Raw genomic sequence first — 23,310 nt, 5'->3', positions numbered from 1 at the left:
TGAAGTAAGGGGGGAAAGGGAAACCTGCTGCTCAGTGCAGCATTGATTCACTCCCCACTCTGGTATTGTCAGCATTAGAAAGCCTCATGTAGTGGAGTTGCATCCGGCCATCTGGGACCTTAATGGGAGAAGCGTGCTCAGCGCTGAGGCACCAGCACTCACTGGGATGATCTTTTAAACCTCAAAGTGCCTAAAATCTGTTGCTCTGTCACTGGAAGTGTTTGACAGACCACGCTGCATCGCTGCTGTGGCAGGAAAACATCAGCTGGTGGCTTAAGCCACCAAGCTGGGTAGTGGGTACATGGCATTTGTTGGCTCCAGCCTGGGAACATGAGGGAAAGGAGGACACCCCCCGGATACAAATGTCTCCAGCAGCGTTTGTCAGATCCCAAACCTCTCTGCTGGTCTGGAATGGTGTGTGGAGCTCAAAAGGCTGGTGATGTCCCTCTGCAGAAGGGTGCCAAGTATGATTTAACTTAGTGGAGCTGAAATTGTCCCTGTTGAGCTCTAGGAATTCTCTCTCAAATAAGGTTTTGGGATGGTGGAACAGGGATTTCCATGCATTGGTTAATGTCAGCTTAGGAATCACATGCAGCAGAAAATGAGGTACAGCAACCTTTGTCTTGAAGTGGTTTGGGCTTCGAAGTTGACTTTGTTCATGCTGAGGCTTTTCAAAGGCACATTTCAGATGGGAGAACCTTTGTTTTAACGAGTATTTTATGTTTGGGGAGTATTTAGTCGGTATTTAATAGGTATGGCACGTGGCTGTGCATGGTATTGGTGTCTGGCTGTGTAAGACACTGCTGGGCACAGGAGGTGACTTTTTCCTGGGAGATGCCTAGAGAAGAGTGAAAGAAGAGGGGTTTTTCTCCCCATTTCCCTGGAATCTGGCATTCAGTAATGGTGAAGTGCTTCGGTCGCTTCACAAAGCTGGATTATTGAACTCTAGACAATGGTTTAGTGGTGATAGAGAAACTTGGTATTGTCACAAAGCCAGGGGAAGCTCGTACCTCCTTTAGCTCGGCACACTGTTTCTGCTTGTTGCAGCCCTGGCTGTGCTCTCTGAGGGTTAGCTTCGGCCAAGCTCAGAACTGCAGTGACTCCATAGAAGAAATGAGTGTTTGGTGTTTCCCTCTACCAGGTCCATCATTTGGCACAGCATTCCTTTGGCTTAATGGCTACGTTGCAAGCTGAAAATGAGATTTAGTGTTTTTCAAATTGAAGATACGTTTAACTTTGGGCTGTGAAAGCTCTTTAGGACCGAGGCAGTGACGGCCGGAGGGTGCAGGATGTACTGCAGCCACCGGCTGCTGTGCCGTGGGCATTGCATAGGGTAGTTGTTAGTTGCTCATGACTTTGGGCTCTCAGAATGAGGCATGCACCCTCTGGGGGGTTTTACAGCTGAAATCGTGAGAGAAATCTGTTAAAGAGAAGGGGTCAGGATGAGGCTGTTCAGTACAGGTAGGGCAGATGTAGCAAAAGATCATTCCCAGGATTCTGATGGCGAGCTCGCTTGTTCATGTTTAATGCTGTTAAACAGAGCTGAAGTCATACACTGGTGTTACTGATAGACCCTATTAGCCAGGAACTGCAATTAAAACCCAATACAAGGGGATAGAAGTAGGGGCTTTAACAGAGGGGCTCTTCAGTGATTTGGGTTTTTAAGCTGCCTCATAGATCAAATAGGGAGAGCGTATCTGGCCTGTTAGTCTGGCCATTTTATCCCCCCATCTCTTGCTGATGGTCAGTATGGTAAGCTGCAAGAAGTACTTGGGAGTGCCTGTTGGTTCTTGATAGTAAGGCTGCTGTGATTTAATGGGGTTCTCTCTATGGTACATGATGAGAAACTTCAGATGTGAATGCTCTGATGATGATGCTGGCCTTCGGTCTCACTGCTGTGGAGGAAGGTAAGAGTTCTAGTTTGGGGGCTAGAAAGGAACAGTAGTTCAGCTTTCTGACTCGGTGCTGGACATCGTGTGCGCTTCCCAGATTTCTGTTGAGCACGATGGCAGTTTAGTTTGGTGTCATCTTGAATGTGCCTTAAAGCAAGCTCTATAAACTGGAAAATCAACGGGGATCGGAATCTGCTAGTGTTGCTTTTTCCTTTGTGCCGACACAAAGCGTTCGGTGGCTGAAAATGTGGGTAGGGAATGTCAGGAATCCTCGGCTCCCTTCTCAAATTGAGCATGGACTTGGGGGCCTTTGCCTCAACTTATCCATGCAGCGAACATGTCACCGTTTTGCAGCACGCTTGGTGCTCTGGGGAGCAACTGATGTGGAGCTGCGCAGGGTGAATCTTTGCCTCTCCCGGTTGCAACCACTTAGATTCCTTTGCTTGTTCTCAGAAACGCTGGTTTATCCCAAATTGATGTTTTGTGCTTTCCGGAGAGCCAGATGCAATGTTTGTCCCTGCACAAAGCATCCAGTGCAAGTGGCAGCTTGTGAAAGACAGGTTCGGGTGTTTAACTTGCCTGGGGTAGAAGCTACAGCTGGTGCTGGCTCCTTGAAATACATCAGGCACTTCAGCCAAACTTGCATCAAGAAATGAAGTTGTTGCAGTCGTTTATTGGTGTGAAGAGCTTTTATCTTACAAAGATGCTGGACAACTTGGTACCCTGCCTTTAAATGCCTCTGCCTTCCCTCCCGGCCATGTTCTTCTGCTCAATAAGATAGCATCATCTAGTGGCTGCACCACAGCCTGGGGATGCAGGTGACCTTGCTCCTGGTGTACTCTCACCTTGTCTCAGAGTTAGATACTATAACATACATACATATATATATGTGAGCCTCACTTTTCTTAGTGTTAGAATGAAGACAGGGCTTTTGGCTTCAGTGGTGGAAGGTGGTGCGTCGATACGTGTAGTGGTTTACTGGGTGTCGTGTCATGAGGTCTGTACATGAGAGAGGTGTAGGTGAGTGAAAGGGAAAACTGGATTGAAGATGTGTTTAGGAGATTTATAAAACCTCTTTTTGGTGTTACTTGATACAGATTTTTTTTTTTCCTTTTTCGTGGGAAAATGAGTATTTTGAAGTTATTATTGAGAAATTGGCTCTAGAATTGCCTCAGAAATGAACCCCGGGAGGTCCAAGAGCATTTGCTGAACCTCTGTGTGTCCTATTTGATATTTATTACATCAGAAGACCTGGAGCAATCACTTTGTGTTTCCTGCTCGGCCTTCCCAGACCCACTGTCCCTGGCAGCATTCCCGGTGCCGGTTGGAGCAGTGGGATAAATGATCACCCTGATGGCAGCGGTGTGGATGCCTCTGCTGTGCCTTCTCCATCCTTTATGGAACCGAGAGACCTCGAGATGGAAGCTGTGGGGCTGTGACCGTCTCTTCATGTCTGAGCTGGTTCCAACGCAGCTTCACAACCAAGGGTAAGACTTTGGTACCAATCCAGGTACTGACCTGTGCTGGCCTCATGCATGGAGCGCCGGTGGGAGCGATCCTTAGGGAAAAGGTTGGTGTCTTAAAGCCTCGCAGATACTTTTCCAAGTCATTCAGTGCCCAGGCCTGGTGGCAGCAGCAGAGGTAGACAGTGATCTTCTAGCATTCCCTGCTCCTGTGTGGTTGGGATAACTCAGTGTGGGCTCCTGTGCTGCTGCTGCTGCTGCCCGGCTTTCACATGGAAGCATCAGTTCCGAGGAGGAAAACTGATGTAGAGACCAGACTTGCTAGTTTATTAGAATAGAAGAAGGCTGAGATTCTCAGTGAGGTGTAAGTTAAATGCTTGGTTCTCTGTGAATTCTGGATGGTTTTGGACTTGTAATTCCCCATAATCTGTTTGCCTTTATTCTTCTGGCTGCAGACTTCTGTTCCTTACTCGAGTGCTTTGTGTTTGGGATCTGGTGATGTTAACACGTGGTTGTTTGAAATGGTTTGCAAAAACACTTTACAACTGCAAGAGCGCTTTGGAAATGTAGCGTTTCAGCTGGTGCTTCTCTCTCTTACTGACTTGGACTTGTTCTCCTTTATGGAACATGGGTCAAAGTCAAATGCATTCAGTAAAAAGCAACGTTTTGTTTGCCTCGAGGCTCAGGTCTTAGTTGGAGCTTATGAATAGCGCAGGTGCTCTCTTGCTCCTGGTTAGTCTTGGCTGGCAGGGGTAGCTATACCTATGTACTTTGGACCCCATAGTGTCTCCTCAGTGCCCACTCCACACTCAGCTCTGCTGTCGGTACAAACCCTCCATCCCTCTTCTGCAGTGAGGCCTTGGTGCATTCCAAGCTGTCGATGGCTGCAGGCTGGTTCCTTTCCCAGGGTGCCTGTGTCTGTGTGTGTGAGGGAGGAGAGGTCGTCGCTGTCTTTAAGAGGCTTAAGGAAGTGGAAACTGAAGCTTGGAGGGTGCAGGTTTGACAAGCGCAGGCTGTAACCCAGTGCCAACCAATAAAGGTGCCAGTGTTTCACACACAGCTCGGCTCGCCGCGTGGTCTCTCTTCCTCCCGGTGCTGTTACCCACAGGTGTGAACTTGGACATCGGGCACTAAAGGAGAAAGGGGCTTGGGATGGGAAAGAAAACCCGGAGGGATGCCACCAACAGCCTGAAGCTGAGGTGGGTTCATCTGAGCAGGGAGGGCACCCTGCACCGAGCCCGGCGTGAGTTTTAAGGCATTTAGTCTTGTTTGGATGCTTCTAGTCCTGACCAAGGGCCTCGTGGAGCTGGAGTGGTCCTGGCTCCAAGTCTGCTCACGTCTATCTCACAAAGTCCGTTCCGAGAGGCCAAGTGCCCACTGGCACCACGTGAGCTGGGCTGAGCGCTGCAAGGGGACAGCGAGGGTGATGGCTCCATGCGCGTGCACGAAAAATGCATGGGGCGCAAATGCTCTGCCACTGTCTGATTGCTTTCCCAAAGGGTATCCCAGACCCTTCAGGGGTCTCATGCCCTCCCTGCCTGCTTGGGTAAGTGTGCCATAGGAACTCTGGTGCTTATCTGCAAAGTGGTTTGGCAGATGCATCTCTTAACCTTCATTTGCACATCCCCTATGGGATGTGAACGCAACCGGGCTCCTCCTGCCCTGCATTATTACCCCTGGCTCGTGCTTGATGTCCTCACATTTGCAGCATGGAGCCAAAGGCAAGGTTAACCTCTGGTGGGCCCGGGGCTGGCGCTTCCCCTGCCCTGGTACCTCTGGCTGGGTGAGCACGGGAGCGATGCGCAGGCTGGAAATCCGGTTGCTTGCTCTTAGCTGCTTAAATGGAGCTTAGTGCTCAGCAAAGCTGTCCCCGGTTATCTGTTGGGGTCTGAGAAGGGGCTGGTGTCTCTCACTGCAAGTTCTGGAGCAGAAATACCCGGTGTCACTATTCTAGCTCATCGTCTGCTAAAAACCCACCTTCCACCCCAGTCACAAAGGTGTCACATCTCCAGGCCAGGTTATGCCATTGACCTCAGCGTCCCTGGGGAGGTTTCCCTAGGGATGAGCATCCCTCAGCTCCCCCTTTATCCCCATCTGGATGCCCTGGGCAGCGATGGATGGGGAAAGAAAAGAGCCACCCAGGACTTGAAGATGCTGTGGCCATGGGGAAGGGTTGTGTGAGCCCCGGTCTGCTCCCTCGCGCTCTCCAAGGACTTTCCTAGAAGTGGTTGGGTTTATTTTAGCCGGGAAGAGACGGATGCAGCACAGCAGGAGCTGCCGCGAGCATCCCGCAATGCCCCGCTCAGGTGTGATGCTCTTGTGCACCAATGGGGTTGGGGACCAGGGGCCGCTGCGGCTGTGGCTGGTTTGGGAAGACTGCATAGGGCAGGGAGGGTCAGCATGGACAACGGGACCAGGCCCCCCAGCTCTGCCTTTCCCCGGCTCCTCTCTTCCACCTCACTGTTCTTAGCTCTTAGGAAGCAAACCTGGCTCCCTGCTCCCCAGTGCCTCCCGCTCCCGGCGGCTGACCCACTTAGTGGGGCCATCTGGTCCCAGCGCGGGCAAAGCGGATTAGCCCCACGGCCGGGATCAGGGCTGGGTGCTGCCACCGCCATGGGTGACACCGCCGGCACCGCCATGGCCCCGTCTCCTCGCCCTCTGCCTGTAGCTCCATCCATCCATCATCATCTGCGCGCCTACCGCCCCCTCTGCCCCCCAACGTGCACCTCCCATCCCCTCATCCCTCCATCCTGCACCTCCCATCCCCTCATCCCTCCATCCTGCACCTCCCATCCCCTCATCCCTCCATCCTGCACCTCCCATCCCCTCATCCCTCCATCCTGCACCTCCCATCCCCTCATCCCTCCATCCTGCACCTCCCATCCCCTCATCCCTCCATCCTGCACCTCCCATCCCCTCATCCCTCCATCCTGCACCTCCCATCCCCTCATCCCTCCATCCTGCACCTCCCATCCCCTCATCCCTCCATCCTGCATCCATCCGCACACCCGTTGCTTCCCCCCCCCCCCCAAGAGCCTTTTCCCCGTTTTGTGTTTTCCTTCTTTCCCCCGTTTGCAGTTTTCCCATTTTCCCCTTTTCTTTCCTCTTTTCCTCCCTCGTTTCTCCCTTTTCCTCCTCCCCCCCCCAGCCCGGTCTCTGCTGCCCCCTCCCGGCCGCGCTCTGCCACTGCCTCCCCCCCCCCCCCAGCCCCGCCCCAAGGGCCCCGCCCCCCGTTGCCCCGCCCCCCCCCGTCACGCGCCTCCGCGTGGATTCCGGGCGCGGGGGGTGCGCGGCGCGCGCAGGTGGGGCGGGGATGCGGTGGGGGAGGGGGGCAGAGATCGTTGCGTGTCCCCGGTTTCCCCCCTCCCCCCCCCGCATCGAGCGGGGCTCCTCGTGTCCCGGGGGTCGTTAACGCTGACCCCCACCCGCAGTCGTCCCCGTTGTCCCCCCGTGTCCCGTCCCCCCCCTCTCCCGCCGCCGTGGGGCCGGACGCGGGCGTCCCGATGCGCGCAGGAGCCGGCGCTGGGCTATGAGCAACGCCACGGCCCCCACGGCCCCGGGCGCGGCGGGGGACTCGCTGGTGGGCTACGTCCTGGGACCCTTCGTCCTCGTCACCCTCCTCGGCGCCGTCCTGGCCGCGGTGAGCGGGGGTCGGGGTAGGGATGGAGGGCGGCGGGGTGGGTCCGGAGCCCGCTGACGCCTTTCCCCGCAGGTGATGTACATCCAGAAGAAGCGGAGGTGAGCGGCGGGGTGCGGGCTTACGGGTGGGGGATGATGCCCCGTGGGACCGGACCCTGCTGAGCCGCCGCGCCCCGGGCAGGTTCGACCGGTTGCGGCACCGCCTGCTGCCCATGTACAGCTACGACCCGGCCGAGGAGCTGCAGGAGTCGGAGCAGGAGCTGCTGGTGCAGGCGGAGGATGCCCGGGTGGGTTGAGCCGCTCCGGTGGTTCGGGGCTGCAGGGGTTGGGTTTGGCTGCGTGCCGTGCCCATCCTTTACATGGGGAAACAGCGTTGAGCAGCGCCGCGGGTGTTTTGGGGCCCGGGTGGGAGCCCACGATGCCAGCCTGCGCTGCGGGAGCATCTCTGGGAGCTAAGCGAGGGGTTGGGCATGATCCATGCGGGAGGCATGGGCTGTGGTGGCTCCCCCGACCCATCCCGACATAGTCTGGGGTTGCTTTGCCCCTCTGGGTCGGGGCTGGGGCCGTCCCCCCCCCCATAGCACTGTGTGTTGCAGGTGGTGCCCGGCTGGGGGGGGGCTGCGCCCCTCCGGCCCCTGCGTGGGGACTGGAAGGCCTGATCCTGCTGCAGAGCTGGGACTGAATCCTGCCCACAGGAGCCAAGGGATGAATGCATCCACACCGGCGCCGCTGCCTGCCGGGAAGGGCAGGATGCACCCGGAGTAGCGTGGCACTGCTGGGGGCGATCCCAGGCCATGGGTGCTGATGCTAACGGGTGATCTCCCACCTTGGCACCAAGTTCTGCTGATTTCTTTTGCTTGAGCTGCCCTGCCAGCCCCTTAGAACGTCCTCAGTGGGGCGGCCGGGGCTGGTACTCGGTGCGGGAGCATCCGGATGTGGGCCTTTGCAGGGTGCGGGGGGCACGATGCCTGTGGGGCAGCGGTGCTGGAGCCAATAAAGGTGTTTCTCTGCACTTGGCCAGAGCCTCCTGCATAGGGCAGGGAGGGTTTCAGCAGGCCACAGACCAGCCTGGGGGTCAGCATCGTGTCCCCACCATAGCAGCATCATGACTCGGCTTGGTTGTATAAAGGTGCTGAAGATGGGAGTTTGGGGTGGGCGGGCGGCAGGGCTTTGCCTGTTTCTGTTCCCGTTGGCAGCTCCCATCCATCCCTTGGAGGATGGCACCATCAAGGTCCTGTGGAGAAGGTTCCTTGCGGAGCATCCGCTCGTGCCTGTGTGCATGGACCAGGGCAGAGGCGTCAAACGTCCATAAAATGTTTTATTCAAGTAACTGCAAAGAGGAACCCAAAAGGTCGTTAACAGTGAACCCAAAAGGAAAAGACCAAACCAACCGAACCCCAATTGTCCCCCACCGGGGCCGCCCAGCGCCGACCTCCGGTCCCGCTGCAGCCGCTGTGCAGGGAGCGGTGCGGAGGGAGAGCATCCCAGTCCCCATCCCACCGCAGCCACTGGCCCGGGGAGCAGCAGAACAAAAACCTCGGCTGTAAAATCAGCAATTAATGAAAACCAACGAAAAAAAAAAACCAAAGGGGAAGGGAAAAACCAAACCAAAAACACCCCCCGGCCCCCAGCGAGAAAGGAACCACGGAGCCAGCGATGCCCCGCCACAGCAGCAGCACGTGTGTGAGTGCAGAGAGGAACTTAAATATCCAGAGGTAGTTGTGAATGAAAGGAAAACAACCCCAAAACAAGTACTAAAAAACAATTCTCTGTTTATAGCAGAACCGAGGGGGAAGGGGCTGCCCTGAGCTGGCCCCATTTGGGACCCCCGGGGATGGGCACCGAGCCCCGGCAGCGCTGTGGGTGCTGCTCCCACACACACGGAGCAGTTGCCCAGGACCTGGGGGGAGCACAAGGGGAGGTTTGCCTGGGATAGCAGCGGGTTGGGGCTAAGGTCTGATCCATGTGGGGGTCTCGCCTTCGCTGACCCCCTCATCCCTTCCCTGCAGGGTCCCCGGGGCAAAGCCCAGCGCCTGCTTTGGATGGGTGAGATCGCTGCATTGAGGGGCAGCAAAGGCAAGGGGTCCCAGCCCCAGCTCTCTGCCAATCACCCCCTTTGCCGGTGGAGCTGCCCCATAACCCAGCACTGGGGAGAGAGGGGAACTGGGACAGGTGCTCCCCCCCCCCCACCACGGGCAGGGGGCTGTGGGGGTCACCCAGGTTGGGCCATTTTCCAGTGCTGCCGTTGTGTGAGGGTGAGGAGGGAGCGGAGGAGGGAGGAGGACAAAGCCAGGGCCGCGCCGTGGGTTTCTCCCCATCCCTGTCCCCCGGGGACACGGGACCATCGATCAGGCAATGAGGTAGCGCCGGTTCCGGAGGCTTCACTGCTCCTCCTCGGATGACTCCTGGGAAATGTTCACCTCCTCTTCGTCCTGCTGCTGTGAGGTGAGGGAGAGCGGTCGGGGAGGGCAGGGGGTGGCCAGGGGCTGCAGGCACCCCCCGTCATCCATGGATGCATCGCATCCCTTGTGCAAAGAAGGAGGCACCAGCATCCCCCTGACCCGGGGCACTGCCCTTTGCTTTGCTCCAGGTCTGACCATTGCAGGTTAAACCCCAGGTAAGAACCAACCCCCCGGGTGGGCTCAGTGCAAGGAGGGAGCCCCACATCCCGATGTGATGCTGCCCCGTCCCCAGGTGCCCCCCGGGGTGGCCATGAGCATCTGCACGTGGTGCTGAGTCAGGGCGAGTGTGAGCATGAGTCAGCGCCGGCCCCGCTGCCTTCATGGAGCGGCAGCACACGGTGTCCTGGGCATGGGATGGGCTCGGGCCCACCCTGGGGGCCCCAAAACTGTCCCTGGTTCTGTGCCACCGGGCCAGGAGACCCCAGGATGCAACCAGGCCCGGTTGGTGTCAGCCCCTTTGCCTTCCACAAGGAATTAAAGTGGGAAAAGAGGCAAAACCTCGCGTGGGGCAGAGCAGCCTCACAACGAGGACGCTGCTGGGTGTCCCAGTTCTCCATGGGGATGTGGCACAGGGCTGGGGACAATAGGATGTGCACGTGGGGAAGGGAGATGAAACCTGCTCCCAGCTATCTGGGTGGCAGTTGTGGGTGCGTGCTACATCCCATGGGGCTGTAAACTAAGGGGGGGGGGGGTGAAAACACAAAGTTAGAGGTGACCATAATGCACGGGGTGGGGGGGTGCTGCTGCACACACAAAGGGCCAGCATGGAGGAGGAAGGGAAAACCCCACTCACCGACTTTTTGGGTCGTCCTCGAGGTTTTCTCCCTGGTGTGACTGCGGCTTTCTGAGCAAATCGGGGGCAAAAAGAGACGTTTTGGTCAAGCTGGGGCTGGTCCCTCATCCCCAGGATGCTGCTGGAGGGGGGAGGAAGGGTGCGGGTCCCCTTCCTCCTCCCACCCAGTGACTGCCAGATTCATCACCCCAATGGCACGTCCCGGCCCGCAGGCAGGACCCCCCCCCACCACCACCATGACTCACGGGGTGGGCGCAGGATGTGAGTCGCCTGTTTTACAAACAGGTTCCTCGCTGCTGTCCTCATCCTGACACCCACAGTTCCTGCCCCCCCCCCCCCCCAAACACACACACACACAGCGATAGATCTGCCCCAAATTGTTTGTAATTGAGCTCAAAACGGAGCTTGGCCGGAGCATCCCCCATCCCCAGCACCTACCCTGCCTTTGGGGGTGGCCTTGTTTTTACTGCCCTTCGGCCGTCCGCGGGGTCTCTTGGGGGTCGGGGCCTCACTGGGCTCCTGCTGGAGGGAGAGCAGAGCGGGGTCACGGCGGATGGGGACCCCCCGGCAGGGATGCGTGCCCCGAGTGGCTCCCGGTGCACCAGGATACCCTGGGATACACCTTGGGATGCTCCGGGCTGGGAGCCCCATTCTCCGCAGCAGAGATGCTCTTGCACGTGGTACTGGGAGCACTGATTGCACCGGGATCGGAGCTCCGGCTGCTGCGTGTCCTTCACCCAGGCTCGTACATGACCCATCCCACCCGGCATTAGCAGCGTGGCTTAGCCCATGGTCCCGGCTGGTTCCTCAGCCCCGGACCCCAGCTTGGTGCTGATGCTGCTGCCTGGCAAAGGGAAGCTGCCAGGCAGGAAAACGTGCCCCAAGCCCCCCCCGTGCCCCTGGGAGGGGACTGGAGGAGGAGTTGGCACTGTAAAGGTTCCAGCAGCATCTTATCCCTCTGAGCAGCTTTTGCTAATGGGGCTTTAATTAGCTCGTCTGCAAAGGCAGGTTCAGGCTGGGGTGGAGCAAGGGGAGGCCTCAAGCCCTTCCCTGGCCAGGAGCAATGGGGTGTTACAGAGCTAAAGGGGTGTGAAGCCCTTTGGGAGGGTTCTGAGCAGCAGGAGGAACTGCCCAAAGGGAGGTGTGGGGGGGGGGCTCATTGCAGGCATCCCCATCCCTGCCCGGGGGATGCTGCTTGGGGTGCAAGTGGGGGATGTTTCTTGCTGCCCTGTAACATGGGGGTGCCCGGCCCCGAGGGCATCGCTATGGGCAGAGCTGCCCATTGGGGTCCATCCCCACCTCCCAGGGAGCCCCACGTACCTGCGGCTTCTTCCTGGGCCGCCCCCGGCCCCTCTTCTCCGACACGTCCTTCTCCCCCTTGGAGGCCAGGGGCTGGCTGGATTTGGCGCTGGATTCACTCATGGTCCTTCCAGCAGCGGTGAGGAGCAGGAGAGGGAAGAAGCTTGGTCAATGATGGTTTGGCCACGCTGGACCACCCTGTTCCCTCCACTCTCACCCCGGAGCAGGCAGGCAACGGGGGCACAGAGGGATGAGTGGGGCAGCCGGAGCCTCCCATGGAGTCATGGACATGCCCTGTCCCTGCTACCTCCCAGGTAAGGATGCTCGCCCCCCCACAGCCACCTCCTGGTCCCCCTGTAGGGACGGGGATGGCAGTGGGGTATCAGCACAGGCAGGAGGTGACAAGGACCAGGGTCCCCCCCTCTAATAATGCCTCAGAATTATCATGCAGCTGAAATGAGCAGCTTCTACCTTAACCCATCCCTTCCCAGAGGCTTGCCTGCATCCTCCTCCTCTCCCTGCATGGACCAGCCCGTGGTGGAGAAACCAAAAGCATCACTAAAAGCTGTGCCTAGAAGGGACCCCACCTGTATTTTTGAACCCATTCAGCAGTACCACACTCTGGGGTGCAGGACTTTTGTGCCCCAGAAACACAAAGCAGGCAAAGACCATCCCTCCTGCCGCTGCAAAGCCACCCCGACTGCGCCCGTGTCCCTCCTGCAAACAGGCCTTTGGTCCCTGCTGTGCATCCCATGGCACAATACTCGCTGCATCAGTCAGTGCTGCTATGGCAGCTCCTGGGGTCCCCAGCAAGCATTTGGGGAGCAGCAGCTCTGCCCATTCCTGCAGAGCCCATTCGCTTTCCAGAAAGGAGGAAAGTGGCTCCGGATTTAATCTGGAGCGCTGGCAAGTTGGAACAAGGTGAATGGTGGCACAGGGCCCCTGGGCATCCCCATGGGGGCCCTAGGGCCCCACATGGCTCCCACAGCCCTGCTCCCCCCATCCAGCCCCACTGCACCCCCATCCCGCTCCTGCCCTCCAGATGGGTTTAAGGACAAGGTTCCCCTAAACCGGTCCCTTGTCCAAGGGACACTGGGCCCCTTCCCCGTGAACGTTCCAAAGGGCTGGATGTCTTTCCTTGCTCGTAGGGAAATCCCACAGAGGGAAAGGCTCCGTCTTCCCTCCTCCACTTCGATGCTTTCCCAGGGGCATAGGGAGAACCTGCTCTTCCAGAGCCGTGGGGCCAGATCCACACCCAGCTCCCAGCGCAGGAGCCGGGAGAATGGGCTCCAGGCTGGAAGGGAGCAGGATTGCTACCACAGCCCTGGTTCTTAATGGTGATCCTGAGTACAGGGCACCCACTCTGCTCCTTGGTTGGGAGACTGTGGCCATGCAGGGAGGGGGGCACCTGCCTGGGGGGGGGGGGGGGGTGATGTGATGATTCCCAATGGAAACAGCCCCACCTCGCTGCCCATAAGCATGGGGCTTGGAGCTACCTGGGAGAACAATCACAGCTTTGCTCTGGGACGGATGGAGCGACCTCCCTGATCCCCCTCTCCCCGGGGATGCTCTGCATGCAAAGACGGAGGCACTGTCCCTATCTCTGCCTACAGGGTTAATAACCCCTGCTTCTGAGCAACTGGTTTCAATTTGGGCAGCATTAGAGCAGCTGGGACAGCGCTACCGGAGAGAACAGGGCTGCAGGGGGCAGCCGGAGTGCTGACCCCTCCTCATCCCAGGGGATGCTGAGCCTCATGGGGATGGCTGGGACCGGGCGCGGGTGGGATGTGCAGTGCCAGGAGCCAGGCTCAGACCTTCGAGGCGTGTTAGAAACCACGCGTCAGCTCCTGCTCCCCTCTGGAAGTGACTCACGAGTGCAAAACAACAACAACAGAGAGACAGAAACCACGCTGCCGTGTAAACACCCCGAAAGCATTACTCAGAGCAGCCCGGAGCCCTTCGAGGGGTCTCTTAGACAAGAAAAGAAAGAGAGAAGGATGGTTTCGATTTAGGGCAGAAAAACGCCGTTTGAGCAGGGGCTGGGACGGGTTTGTCTCTTTTTAAGTCAATCTTTGTCAGAGGAAACACAGCTTCCGAGCTGTGCCATACCCTCTCCCGAAGCTGGAAACAGATGGGCCCGGTACAGCCCCCACCGCGCCGTGCTGGGACAGACACGGCCCCACGCAGCGGCTCCAGACGGGGATGCTGAGGGGACCTTTCCCACTGGGAATGGTCCCAGAGCCGGAGCCTGCTGCCACAGTTGGTGCTGGGGAAAGGATGTGCGCACCCAAGGATCTGCCACCTCCAAGCTGCCCCCATGGGCTCCAGGGCTGAAATGCCCTGCTTCAGTAAAGGGAGATGAGGAGGAGGATGGAGCTGGGGGATGCTCCCCACTCCCACCCCAGCACCTTCCCAGCCAGCACCCGAGGGTGGCCCCAGCTCGGTAGCACCTGCCTGGCCCTGGCTGCATCCCGAGCCTGCGGATGGTGCCGGACACAGCGCGGGAAGCAGTTCCAGCCCCGCTCGGGTGCATCGAAGCCCTATGGGAGGGAGGGAAGGAGGGAGGGAGCAGCAGTGTTGCCATGGAGGAAAGGAAGCAGCTGAGAGAGAAACCTTTCCACGCAGGGAGGAATCAGTTGGAGAGGAGGGCAGGGGGCTGCCAGGCTCCTCGAGGCCGGGAGGGATAAATCTGTGCAGGGTTTGGAGGTGGAGGGGCTACATCTGCCTCCGGATCGATGGAGCTGGGGGAAGAAAAACTCCTCCCCTCTCCATCCCTATGGATGGGGAACCACTGAACTCATTCCTCAGCCCCACTGTGTGCTCCGAGACAGGAGCTGGGCCGTCCTCAGCAGCCACCTCTTGCACAAGCATGGTTTGGGTTGCAAAAGAGCCAACCTGGTCCCTCGGAGCGATGCTCCCCGCTGCCCCTGGGCCTGCTCCTGCCTCCCCCAGCCCGCCCGCGCTGGCTTACGCTGCTCTGTGCAAATAAACCCATAAATCCCCCGCTCCTGCTCCTGCCACCTACTCTTAGATTAAACAAACCAGCCCAGGAGAGGCAGGAGACAGGCGGTGGCTTAGATCTTACAAGGAAAAAAGCAGAAACCTCTTCACGCCCAGGAAATCCAGCCCGATTGCAGCTGGAGAAGGATCCCGGCCGCACCTCCTGGCAGAGGGAGGACGGGAGAGGGAGGAGGGGAAGGAATAGTAGAGCAGAAGTTGAAGAGCCTGTTCGGCAGGGGTGCGAGGGCTGGGAAGGGATGTGCGCGGCTCCTCATTAGACAAACCCTCCATGGGGCTGCTTTGAAGCCCCCCCCCCAGGCCTGCTATTAAGGAAAGTCACCCCCCCACCCCCCCCCTTCCTTCCTGGGCATGCATAATAAAAGGAAGTGATAAAAGAAAGGAAGGAGGGAGATGGGGGAGAAAGAAAAGAGGCAGGAAGGGCACCATCACACGCTTTGTGAAGCCCCTGTCCTGCGGGGTATAATAAAGCCCCGGGTGGAGCCAGCCCTAGGTCACATTCCACCGCCTCCCCCCCCCCCCCCCCCGGCCAAAGAGGGCTGGGTGCGGGGTGCGCGGCCCCAAGGTCCCGGGGTAGGGGGTGAGCCCCCAGCACCGCAACTTCGCACCGACCCTCACGCGTGTGTGTGTCCGTGTGTGTCCCGGTCCGCCCGGCCCCACGCACGGTCCCGATCCCGCGCCACGCACCGGCCGCGGCCCCGCGCACCTTGCACGGCCCCGCGCACGCTGCGAGCCCGGGCGGGGGCCGCGGCCGCGCATCACCGGCACCGCGCAAGTGGAGCCAAAGTACCGGAGCGCAGGGGAGCCCTGTCCCCCCGTCCCCCCCGCCAGGTGCACCGCACTATTAATACCGATAATTAATAACAATAATAATAGCGAGAGGCATTGCGGAGCCGGGCCGCCGCACGCACACACACGCGTCCTTGCACATACCAAGCAAACCGAGGGCGATCGTGCACAGCATGCGGAGGGGAGTGGGGGGGGGGGGGGGAGCGAGCAGAACCCGGCTCTCCCCCCTTCCCCTCCCAACCACCCCCCGGCCCTCCCCGCAAACCCCCCCCCCCCCCCCCCGGAGCAGAAAGGAAAGAGGAAGGCCGGCACTCACAGTCAGCTTGATCCCGGAGCCGGCTGCTTGGGGTGGGTTTTTGGGGGGCGGGTTGGTGTTTTTGGGGTGTTATTTTTTTTTTGTCCTGGCGTGTCTTGTGTTGTGAAGAGAATTAAACACACAACCCCCCCCCCCCCTTCCCGGCGGCGGCTGCTGCTGCTCGCAAATGCGGATCTGAAAGGAGAAGGCAGAGAGAGAGGCTGCGACTCACACACGCATCCACGGCTCAGCCAGGCCCCCCTCTTATTTATATAAATAATAAAGGGGGGGGGGGGGGGGGAATGCTCCAGGAGGAAGGAAGCTGGATCAAAATCATTTGCAGGAACGAGGAAAAAAAAAAAAAGGAAAATAGGGAAAAGGAGGGGGGGGGCGAGAAAGGGGGAGAAAGGGGGGTGGGGGGAAGGAGCGAGCTCCCAGCCTTACTGGAGAGGATCCAGCTGCTAAAAATAGCAAAATCACACTCGAAATTAAATAAGGGCAACCAGGCTAAGGGGAGCTTCCAGCCCTTGCGGAGCGGGGGGGAGGAGGAGCCCGGCTGCATCACGGCCGGGGGCGGGCGGCGGCGGGGCCGGGACCGATAGGTCCGTTCAAAGGGCTGTGGCGGGCGGGCGACGGCTGCTCCCCCGCCCCGAGCCCCGGGGCAGGCGGAGGATCCCCCCCGGGGGGGGGGTGGGGGATGGAGGAGACCCCGACCCCCCCCCCTCCCTCCTCCCCTTCAGCCGGGAATGCTTCAAGGATGCTCCTGGTGGGGCCGTGCGGGGGGCGCGGGTACCTCTCGGTGCTGAACGCCCCCGGCGGAGCGGGCAGCGCTGTTTGAGGCTGAGGGGGGATTCGGATCTCCGTAGGGGCTGTGCCACCCACCGGCTCCAGCGCCCATGGGCAAAGCATGATGCTCTTCCCTTTCGCTGCATCCCCGCCGGGTTAAGCCCCATACACACACACTAAAAAAAGCCTCCGGTCCCCGACTGTAGGCACTGGCGGTGGGGGCTGCATCCCTGCGGCTTCCCAGGCCCGGCTGGGTGGTGTTGGGATATTTGGTGTATTTTTGTACTCCAGCACCATGGGAGGCTGGTGTGGAAGTGCTGCCCGCTGAGCACCGGGGGAGGTTTGGGAGCTGGTGAGCAGCCCAGGGGGCTCTCCCTGGGGTTTAAGCAGATGGCGGGGTTGGTGTGCAGTGAAAGAGCTTTATTCTGCATTCCTGTGATTTGGTTTGGAAGGGGTTTAGGTCGGTCTGGAGTAGGAGCTGGGATCAGCTCTGCAGGTAAGTACCCTGAAACCCCATTGTGTCAGGGACAAGGTTTTCCAAAGCATGCACTGGGGATCTCAAGGGGAGTTTCTTGGTGGATACAAGGAAATCCAGATCTCCTCTCAGCGCTGAGACTTTTCCCCAAACTCCTGCAGAAACTCCAATCCCAAGATTGAATGGAAACTCCAATTTAGGTGCTTTCGACTATCCTGACGTGAAATCTGGAGTTAGGAGCTGAACTTTAAACTGCCTGAAGCTGGATTTGGGTTTCAGGCAAGTTTTTATTAATGAAAAGAAAATCACCTTTAAAACTGTGAAACTTGGGAGCGTCAATGCCTGCATGTGCAAAACTGCTTCAGCCGGGAAGGTCTGCGGTGCGAAAAGGAGCCAGGCTCATGGCACTGGTTTTAGTAATTTTCACTTGGATTTTTCAAATCCCCTGCAAATTCCCCTGCCCAAAGAACAATCAAAGCACTGTCCCTTCGGGATGATTAAAAAATGAAAGCAAAGAAGGGGGAAAAACCACCCTGTGGGAGCCTGACCTGTTTAAAAATGCCTGCACAAAGAGCTGGCATTGCCCCTCTTGCACCGGCGCTGAGCCTGGCTCCAGGTCCCCAGCTCGGGAATGGTGATGGATCTCCTTCATCTGAGTGCCTTGCACCCAGACAGGGGTGTGTGTGCAGACCCTGATCATCTCTTTGACCCAAATCGGTGTTCCCCTGCACCTGGAAGTGCAAGGGTACCCTATGTCTGCAGCAGCCCCAGCCCTGCCCATGGCCACACTTGGGCTTCTCCCCTTTGCTGTGGGCCTGGCGAGGAATTTGGTTTCTGTCCCTGGCAGAGGCTCGTTGTTATTAATATCCCTTGTTATTTATTCTGCAGCAGCAGTGAATGGCTGTAACCAGAGAGCTGCAAACAACCTGGGCTGCTCCTTCTTGCTTGAATCCCTGGAACTTTGGGCAATTCCCTGCTCGGTGAGGCCATGCCAGAAACCCCCCCAAGCTGGGTTCACCTGTGGGGTGACCACTTGGTCTTTAAAACAAAACAGTGCTGCAGTGGTCCCCTGAAACTAAAGAGTGGCACTGAGATGCTTCCAGTGAGCAGCGTTCCGATGGGAAACCAGCACACAACTGTGTGCGAGTAGGGGAAATGGGGGAAATAAACAGGGATTTGGGGAAATGGGATGGATTTGGTGCTCAGGGTGTGTTTGCCAGGCCAGGAGGACCCGGGGGGGTTTGGAAAGAGCCTGGTAATGCGCGGCAGTGAGGTCTGCACCCGCAGGAAAGGGGCTCAGGGCAGCATCCTCTGTGTTAAACAGGAAGGAATCCCTATGTGATGCCCGTGCAGCAAGGTGGGGAGCGGAGCAGAGCAGAGCGCTGGAATTCCAGCAGATCCCAGTGCTGGTCCCAGGGCTTCAGGCCGGGAAGATCATTTTCACTTTTGTTTTTGCAGTTTTCCCGAGTTAAAGCCTGCGCCCGGTGCGGGCTCAGGGTGAGATCCGCAAGTGACATCGTCTGGAAGCAGGGAAACAAGAAGTGATTTGTTCCCCCCCTTCCATGGTGGCTGAGCCCGATGCAGGGGTTGTCCCTGGTGGAGGTGCCTGTGGGGCCGGCCATGGCAGGAGGGAGGACAGAGATGGAGCCTTTGTTTCCCCTCCCGGCTTTGTTTCCCGCTGGCCCCATTGATGAAGTCCCATGTGGCCAAACAGCCCCAGACCCACCCCGAAACTGTCCTTTTAACTTGATTAAACAGCTCCTTCCTTCTCCCCCACTGAGCAGATTTAACACTCACCAGATCAGTGTTTTCCCGTAGCCCTATTCCGGGGGCAAATTCCTAAATCACCTGATAATTATAGGCTTAATGCTGGTGCTTTCAGGAGCCCTGAGTTTGCAGGACGCGGTGATGCTGGATGGGGGGTGCACGTGTGAATTAGCGGGTATCCCTATTTCTCTTTCGTGTTTCAGGCCTGGGAGGAGAGCTGATGGGGAAACGGGTGCCCAGTGCCTGGGAAAAGCTGCACCTCTGCCAGCTCCCCAGGAAAAGAAGGTGCTTGAAATCATTCCCTGCTGCTTCAGTTCAGCAGGGCTCCGCGAAGCTGCAGGCACTGAGCGACTGCCCTTGTCGGGAGGGATGTGGGGGGACCAGAGGGTGGCCCTGGGGAGGGGGGCACCTCATCCTGCTCTGCCACTGAGCCCTGCAAAGCTGCGTTTAGGATTCGGGTGCCTAAGTCCTGCTGCTCGCCCTGGGAAAGGGGAAACTGGATCCTCTGAGGCAGCTCTGGGAACAATCTCAGCCCAGGTTGTTGGGTAACTGCTGTGGGCTAATGAAGAGCAGGGTGTGTTTGCCATCTCCAGAGCCCTCCTTAATCCGGTAGCTCTATTGTTACCCTCATTGCACTGATGGGGAAACAGCAGCGATGCCACTGATGTGGCTCAGAGTTGGGGTGACTTGTTCAAGAGCACGTTTCACCATGGTCAGTGTCTGTTCTGATGCTTGGGCTGCACTGGGTCCCTCTTACGTGCCTTTAGCCAGCACTGCTGTGATTTTGCTGTCCGGGGATGTTTCATGCGGTGCTTGGAGCATCCCCTTGCACTTCTCTGGTCGGGGCTGCATCATGGGGACCATTTGTTGGGGGTCCTCCTGCTGCACAAGCCACAGGCAGGACTCAGCACGCTCTGAACCTGAGTTTTCTCATTTCCAGCATCCTTGGGTTGATGCAGGCAGAGGAGCACGTATTTGTCTCCTCTATGTAGAGGAACCCCTCTCTCTGCTGCCTCTTGGATGTTCCTGGTGTCTCGGCTGCAGCTCAGGGGCAGGAGCTGCAGTAGGTTGGGCAAGAGGATGGTGGCAAGGTCTGGCCCAGGCCTGAGCTTATTCAGTCTTGTCTGTCTCTTCCAGCACAGGAACTGGCTGAGCTCAGCATGGCCAGGATCAATGTTCATGGCACTGTGGGACCTGGTGTCCCCCGAGTCACTGCAGGGATGACTGGAGACACCACCCCCCCCGCGATGTTTCCACCCATTTCTGCTTTTTCTCTGCAAGGTAAGAGGTGGCTGCACAAGTAAGAAAGCTCTGCAGATGGGTCCATGGTGAACTGCCTTCAGTAATTCTTGCCCAGTGCAATAGGGTGAGCACTGCCTTTGCCACATGTTTCTTAAGGCACTGCAGGGCTGAACTCTTTCTTCCTCCTGGGAGGACATCTCCAGTGTGGAGCATCCTGAGACCGCAGCGTTTGGGAAGGGTTTTCCTGAGGTTTGCCACATCCTGAAGAGCTTCCAACACACAAGAACAAATACTCTCCCTCCAAGAAGCAGAAGGACTTGTGTAGCTCTGTGCAGGAGAGGCGGCAGTGAAGCCAGGCACGCAGGACCCATCCTTCCTCCCATTACTGTTATCTCAGAGCTTGCATACAAATCCCTGCTGAAATATTTATTACTGGCCGCAATCAATGATTAACCCCCAGGAAAAGACGTTGCTGGCAGCCTCTTTGCTTGCTTCCAGAGTGGGATGGGGCCGAGGCATGTGGGTTGCTGAGTGCCTGCCCCCCATTTATACCCAAGGGGACTGGGTGCTGGGGAGAAGGGTTGCTTGGGGGTGTACAAGGGTCCCTATGGTGCAAAGCTGGAGGAGAAGGAAGGGAAGATTACACCTTACGCCTGTCTCAACCCTCCAGCGTCGAGGGGCTCGGCTGACCAAGAGCATCGGTGCCCTTTGTGCCTGCAGAGAAATGGCCAAATCTGCCTGGACCAAGCCAAACCCATGGGGTGCTGCCTTGTTTTGAAAGCTCTGCCGGGAAGTCACCCCTGGGACAGCTTGGCTGCCTTGGGCGAGAGTCACAAGGCTCATCCCGGTGCTGCCAGGCGCTCGTGGCACATTCCCTCCCTCCTGCCCCTCTGGATGTGGCATTTTGTGTTTGCGATGGGGAGGTGATGGGGCCCACATCCCCTGCCTCCGGGAGCTGTGGGTTTAGGGGAGAGCTTGCCTACTTGGCCACAAGTCCGGCCATGCTATGGGAGCCAGAGGTGAAGCCATCCCTATGGGCACAACGTCTCTGATGGGAGGACAGAGGCTGGGGCAGGCACAAGGCACCCTGAGGGACCACCAACCTGTCCCTGTCTCATCCTTCCTCTTGTTCACAGTCCCTAAAATCCCTGGCTTCAGGGGTGTTCAGCTGCTGCTGCCTTCCATACTGTGGGGCTTGGGCTTCAGACCCCTTTGATCCCAGAACCAGGTCTAATTCCCTCTCCTCCTTTAACAACAAATTGGGATTTGCTTGCTTTTAATCTCCTGCCTGCAGGAGCTGGGCTCGGATGTGCTCACTGCCCCAGCTTGGTGCTGCCCAGGCCTCCACTATGTCTAACCTCATGTGTGTAAATACAGACATAAACCTAACGTGCAGGTCAGGGAGTGCTGGGGCAGGGAGAGCCGGATGAGCCGGTGGGGCTGGAAAGTGGCTCTGGCTCAGGCAGGGACGATGCTGCCATGCCTGGGCACCCCCCTGCCTGCACGCCCTGACCTGCTGCTGCCCGTGGGGACATGTCCCTGCCTGTGCACCCGCTTGGTGCGGCGGGGGCTGCACCACCGGCCTGATCCCAGTGCATGCCTCTCCCATCTGCTGCAACGGCGAGGATGAGCTTTGGGCGCTGCTGCCCAAAGAGAAGGGGTCCATGGGGGGAGGCTGTTTGGCTCAGGCACCCCAAGGGGGAGCATCCCATCGGTTTTGGGGGGCTGCTCGGTGTCCCGCAGAAGGGTGCCCCATGCTCCTGGGCCACCGGCTGTGCCACCCCCCGGGGTGGGCTGCTGGGAGCTGGGATGCTCTGGGGCTGCAGCCACACCGCGGTGCACAATGGCCTTTTGTCTGCGGGGCTGCCCCAGGAGCATCCCGACATCCCAGTTTTCCAGTAACATGAAACCTCCTCGGGGCTGCCTCCAGCAGCACAAAGACTGGGGCTGCTGCGGGGGGGCAGCTGCAGGCACCGATAGAAAGGGGTGGCATAAATCAGGGCACCACCACCAGGAACGGAGCCGTGTGCCAATCCCTGTGTCCATGGATGCGCCCAGCCCATGCTGGGGGATCCGGCACCTTCTTCAGCCCGGGGCTCCTCATCTTTAGCTTTAGCCCCACCATTGCTCGCAGAGGCAACCAGGGCACATGCCAGAGAGTGAGTGAATACTTGTGGGTGCTCCCTGGAGCCCTCTGCAGCTCTCACCCAGCCTGCCATGTGCTGGGGCTAACAAAGAGGGGTAAGAAGAGAGGTTCCAGGCAGGAACCTCTGTAAATCATTAACAGGGGACGTGGTGGAGGAGAATGCAAAGGGGCCATTACTTGAGAATTTAGGTCTGACTCACACGGAGCCTGATTCCTCTTTAAATCAAGGTATTTTACTGTGAGTGGCACATCAAAACAGAGCAGGGCAGCAGAGAGGCTGGTGGTGGCTGCAGCATCCCAGCGGGGCAGCAGGGGCAGAGTGGAGGGAGGCGCTGCAAGGGACGGGGGGCACATGGTGCAAGGGGTTGGGGGATGCACTAAGGGGGTTGTAGGAAGCCGGAGGACTGTGGAGCAGGGGGGTGTGGGACACACGGTGCAAGGGACAGGGGACATGTTTTTCCTGCCTTTCCCAGTCCAGGACTCTATCCCTTGGAGTCTGCAGGCCCCTTGTGCTGGGTAAGGAGCACCCCAACCTCCCTGGGCTGCCGGTAGCTTCACTGCCCTACGTGCAAAGACCATCCATCCCAAGTTGTTCCCAGTGGGCACCAGCTTTGTGCAGGGCCATGTCCTGAGCTCATCCTCCCACGCAGGGCAGCACCGCAGGGGATGCTCTCAGCCGCATCTCTTGGTACCCCTGGCACCCCACGTCGTGTCCCTATTTCCCTTTGGAGGGGTGTTCCTGGCAGTGCCCCCCATGCGGGTGTACGGACACAGGCACCGTGTACTTGTTTGCTCCGGGTTGCGCTTGCTGCCGGTAGCCCTGAGTTCACTGTGGCAAAGGGGATGCTCGGAGAGGCTGCTCCTTGTCGGGGCTCCAAGAAAACACTTTTCCGGCCAAATTCCTTGACACTTTCCCTTTTACTCAGCTCCGGTTGGAAAAGCATCGAGGACCGAGGGACTTCCCTCCGTCGCGGTGACTCAGGTACTGGTCACGGGTGACTCAGCCGCTGGCGCTCTCCCCAGCTCCGGGGATGACCACAGAGGCTGGGGCGGGGGGGGGACGGGACATGGAGGTGACGGGGACAAGCGGGCTGCGGTGGGACAGAGGGAGCCGCGGCAGCCCCGCTCTCTGCTGCGGATGCCGGGACTCGTGTTCTCCTCTACGGGCACGGGGGGGGTTAAACCCCGCCTTTGATGGGGCGGGCGACGGCAAGCGAGGCTGCGGCATCGCGGTCCCCTGCTGC

At 58.6% G+C, this 23,310-nt stretch overlaps 2 protein-coding genes across 5 annotated transcripts; one reads left to right on the top strand and one right to left on the bottom strand.

The window, feature by feature from the left end:
* The first annotated feature begins 6,821 nt into the window (after positions 1-6,821).
* On the top strand, positions 6,822-8,010 carry SMIM29 (small integral membrane protein 29). The gene is made up of 4 exons (XM_061472009.1): positions 6,822-6,995; positions 7,068-7,093; positions 7,176-7,281; positions 7,591-8,010. Exons 1-4 carry the CDS (start codon positions 6,885-6,887, stop codon positions 7,651-7,653), a joined length of 306 nt encoding a protein of 101 aa, XP_061327993.1. The 5' UTR covers positions 6,822-6,884; the 3' UTR covers positions 7,654-8,010.
* A 606-nt stretch (positions 8,011-8,616) lies between these two features.
* On the bottom strand, positions 8,617-16,221 carry HMGA1 (high mobility group AT-hook 1). Of its 4 annotated transcripts, XM_061471945.1 has the most exons (6): positions 16,095-16,221; positions 15,672-15,845; positions 11,570-11,675; positions 10,688-10,771; positions 10,250-10,300; positions 8,617-9,432 (listed from the first exon to the last, which is right to left on the bottom strand). In XM_061471945.1, exons 3-6 carry the CDS (start codon positions 11,669-11,671, stop codon positions 9,376-9,378), a joined length of 294 nt encoding a protein of 97 aa, XP_061327929.1. In that variant the 5' UTR covers positions 11,672-11,675; positions 15,672-15,845; positions 16,095-16,221; the 3' UTR covers positions 8,617-9,375. The 4 variants fall into 4 exon arrangements, with proteins under 4 accessions (XP_061327929.1, XP_061327932.1, XP_061327930.1 ...); XM_061471948.1 differs by lacking the exon at positions 16,095-16,221 and having other exon boundaries at positions 8,617-9,429; positions 10,688-10,768; positions 15,672-15,772; XM_061471946.1 differs by lacking the exon at positions 16,095-16,221 and having other exon boundaries at positions 8,617-9,429; positions 15,672-15,771.
* Between the last annotated feature and the right edge of the window lie 7,089 nt (positions 16,222-23,310).

This window comes from Pezoporus flaviventris, unplaced genomic scaffold (assembly GCF_033815535.1).
Source record: "Pezoporus flaviventris isolate CSIRO_AGI_PZ_B2104156 unplaced genomic scaffold, CSIRO_AGI_Pfla_v1 ptg000069l, whole genome shotgun sequence".
Taxonomy (NCBI): domain Eukaryota; kingdom Metazoa; phylum Chordata; class Aves; order Psittaciformes; family Psittacidae; genus Pezoporus; species Pezoporus flaviventris.
Note: the sequence above shows the minus strand (reverse complement) of the source record. Positions and strands in the feature narration are given on the sequence as shown.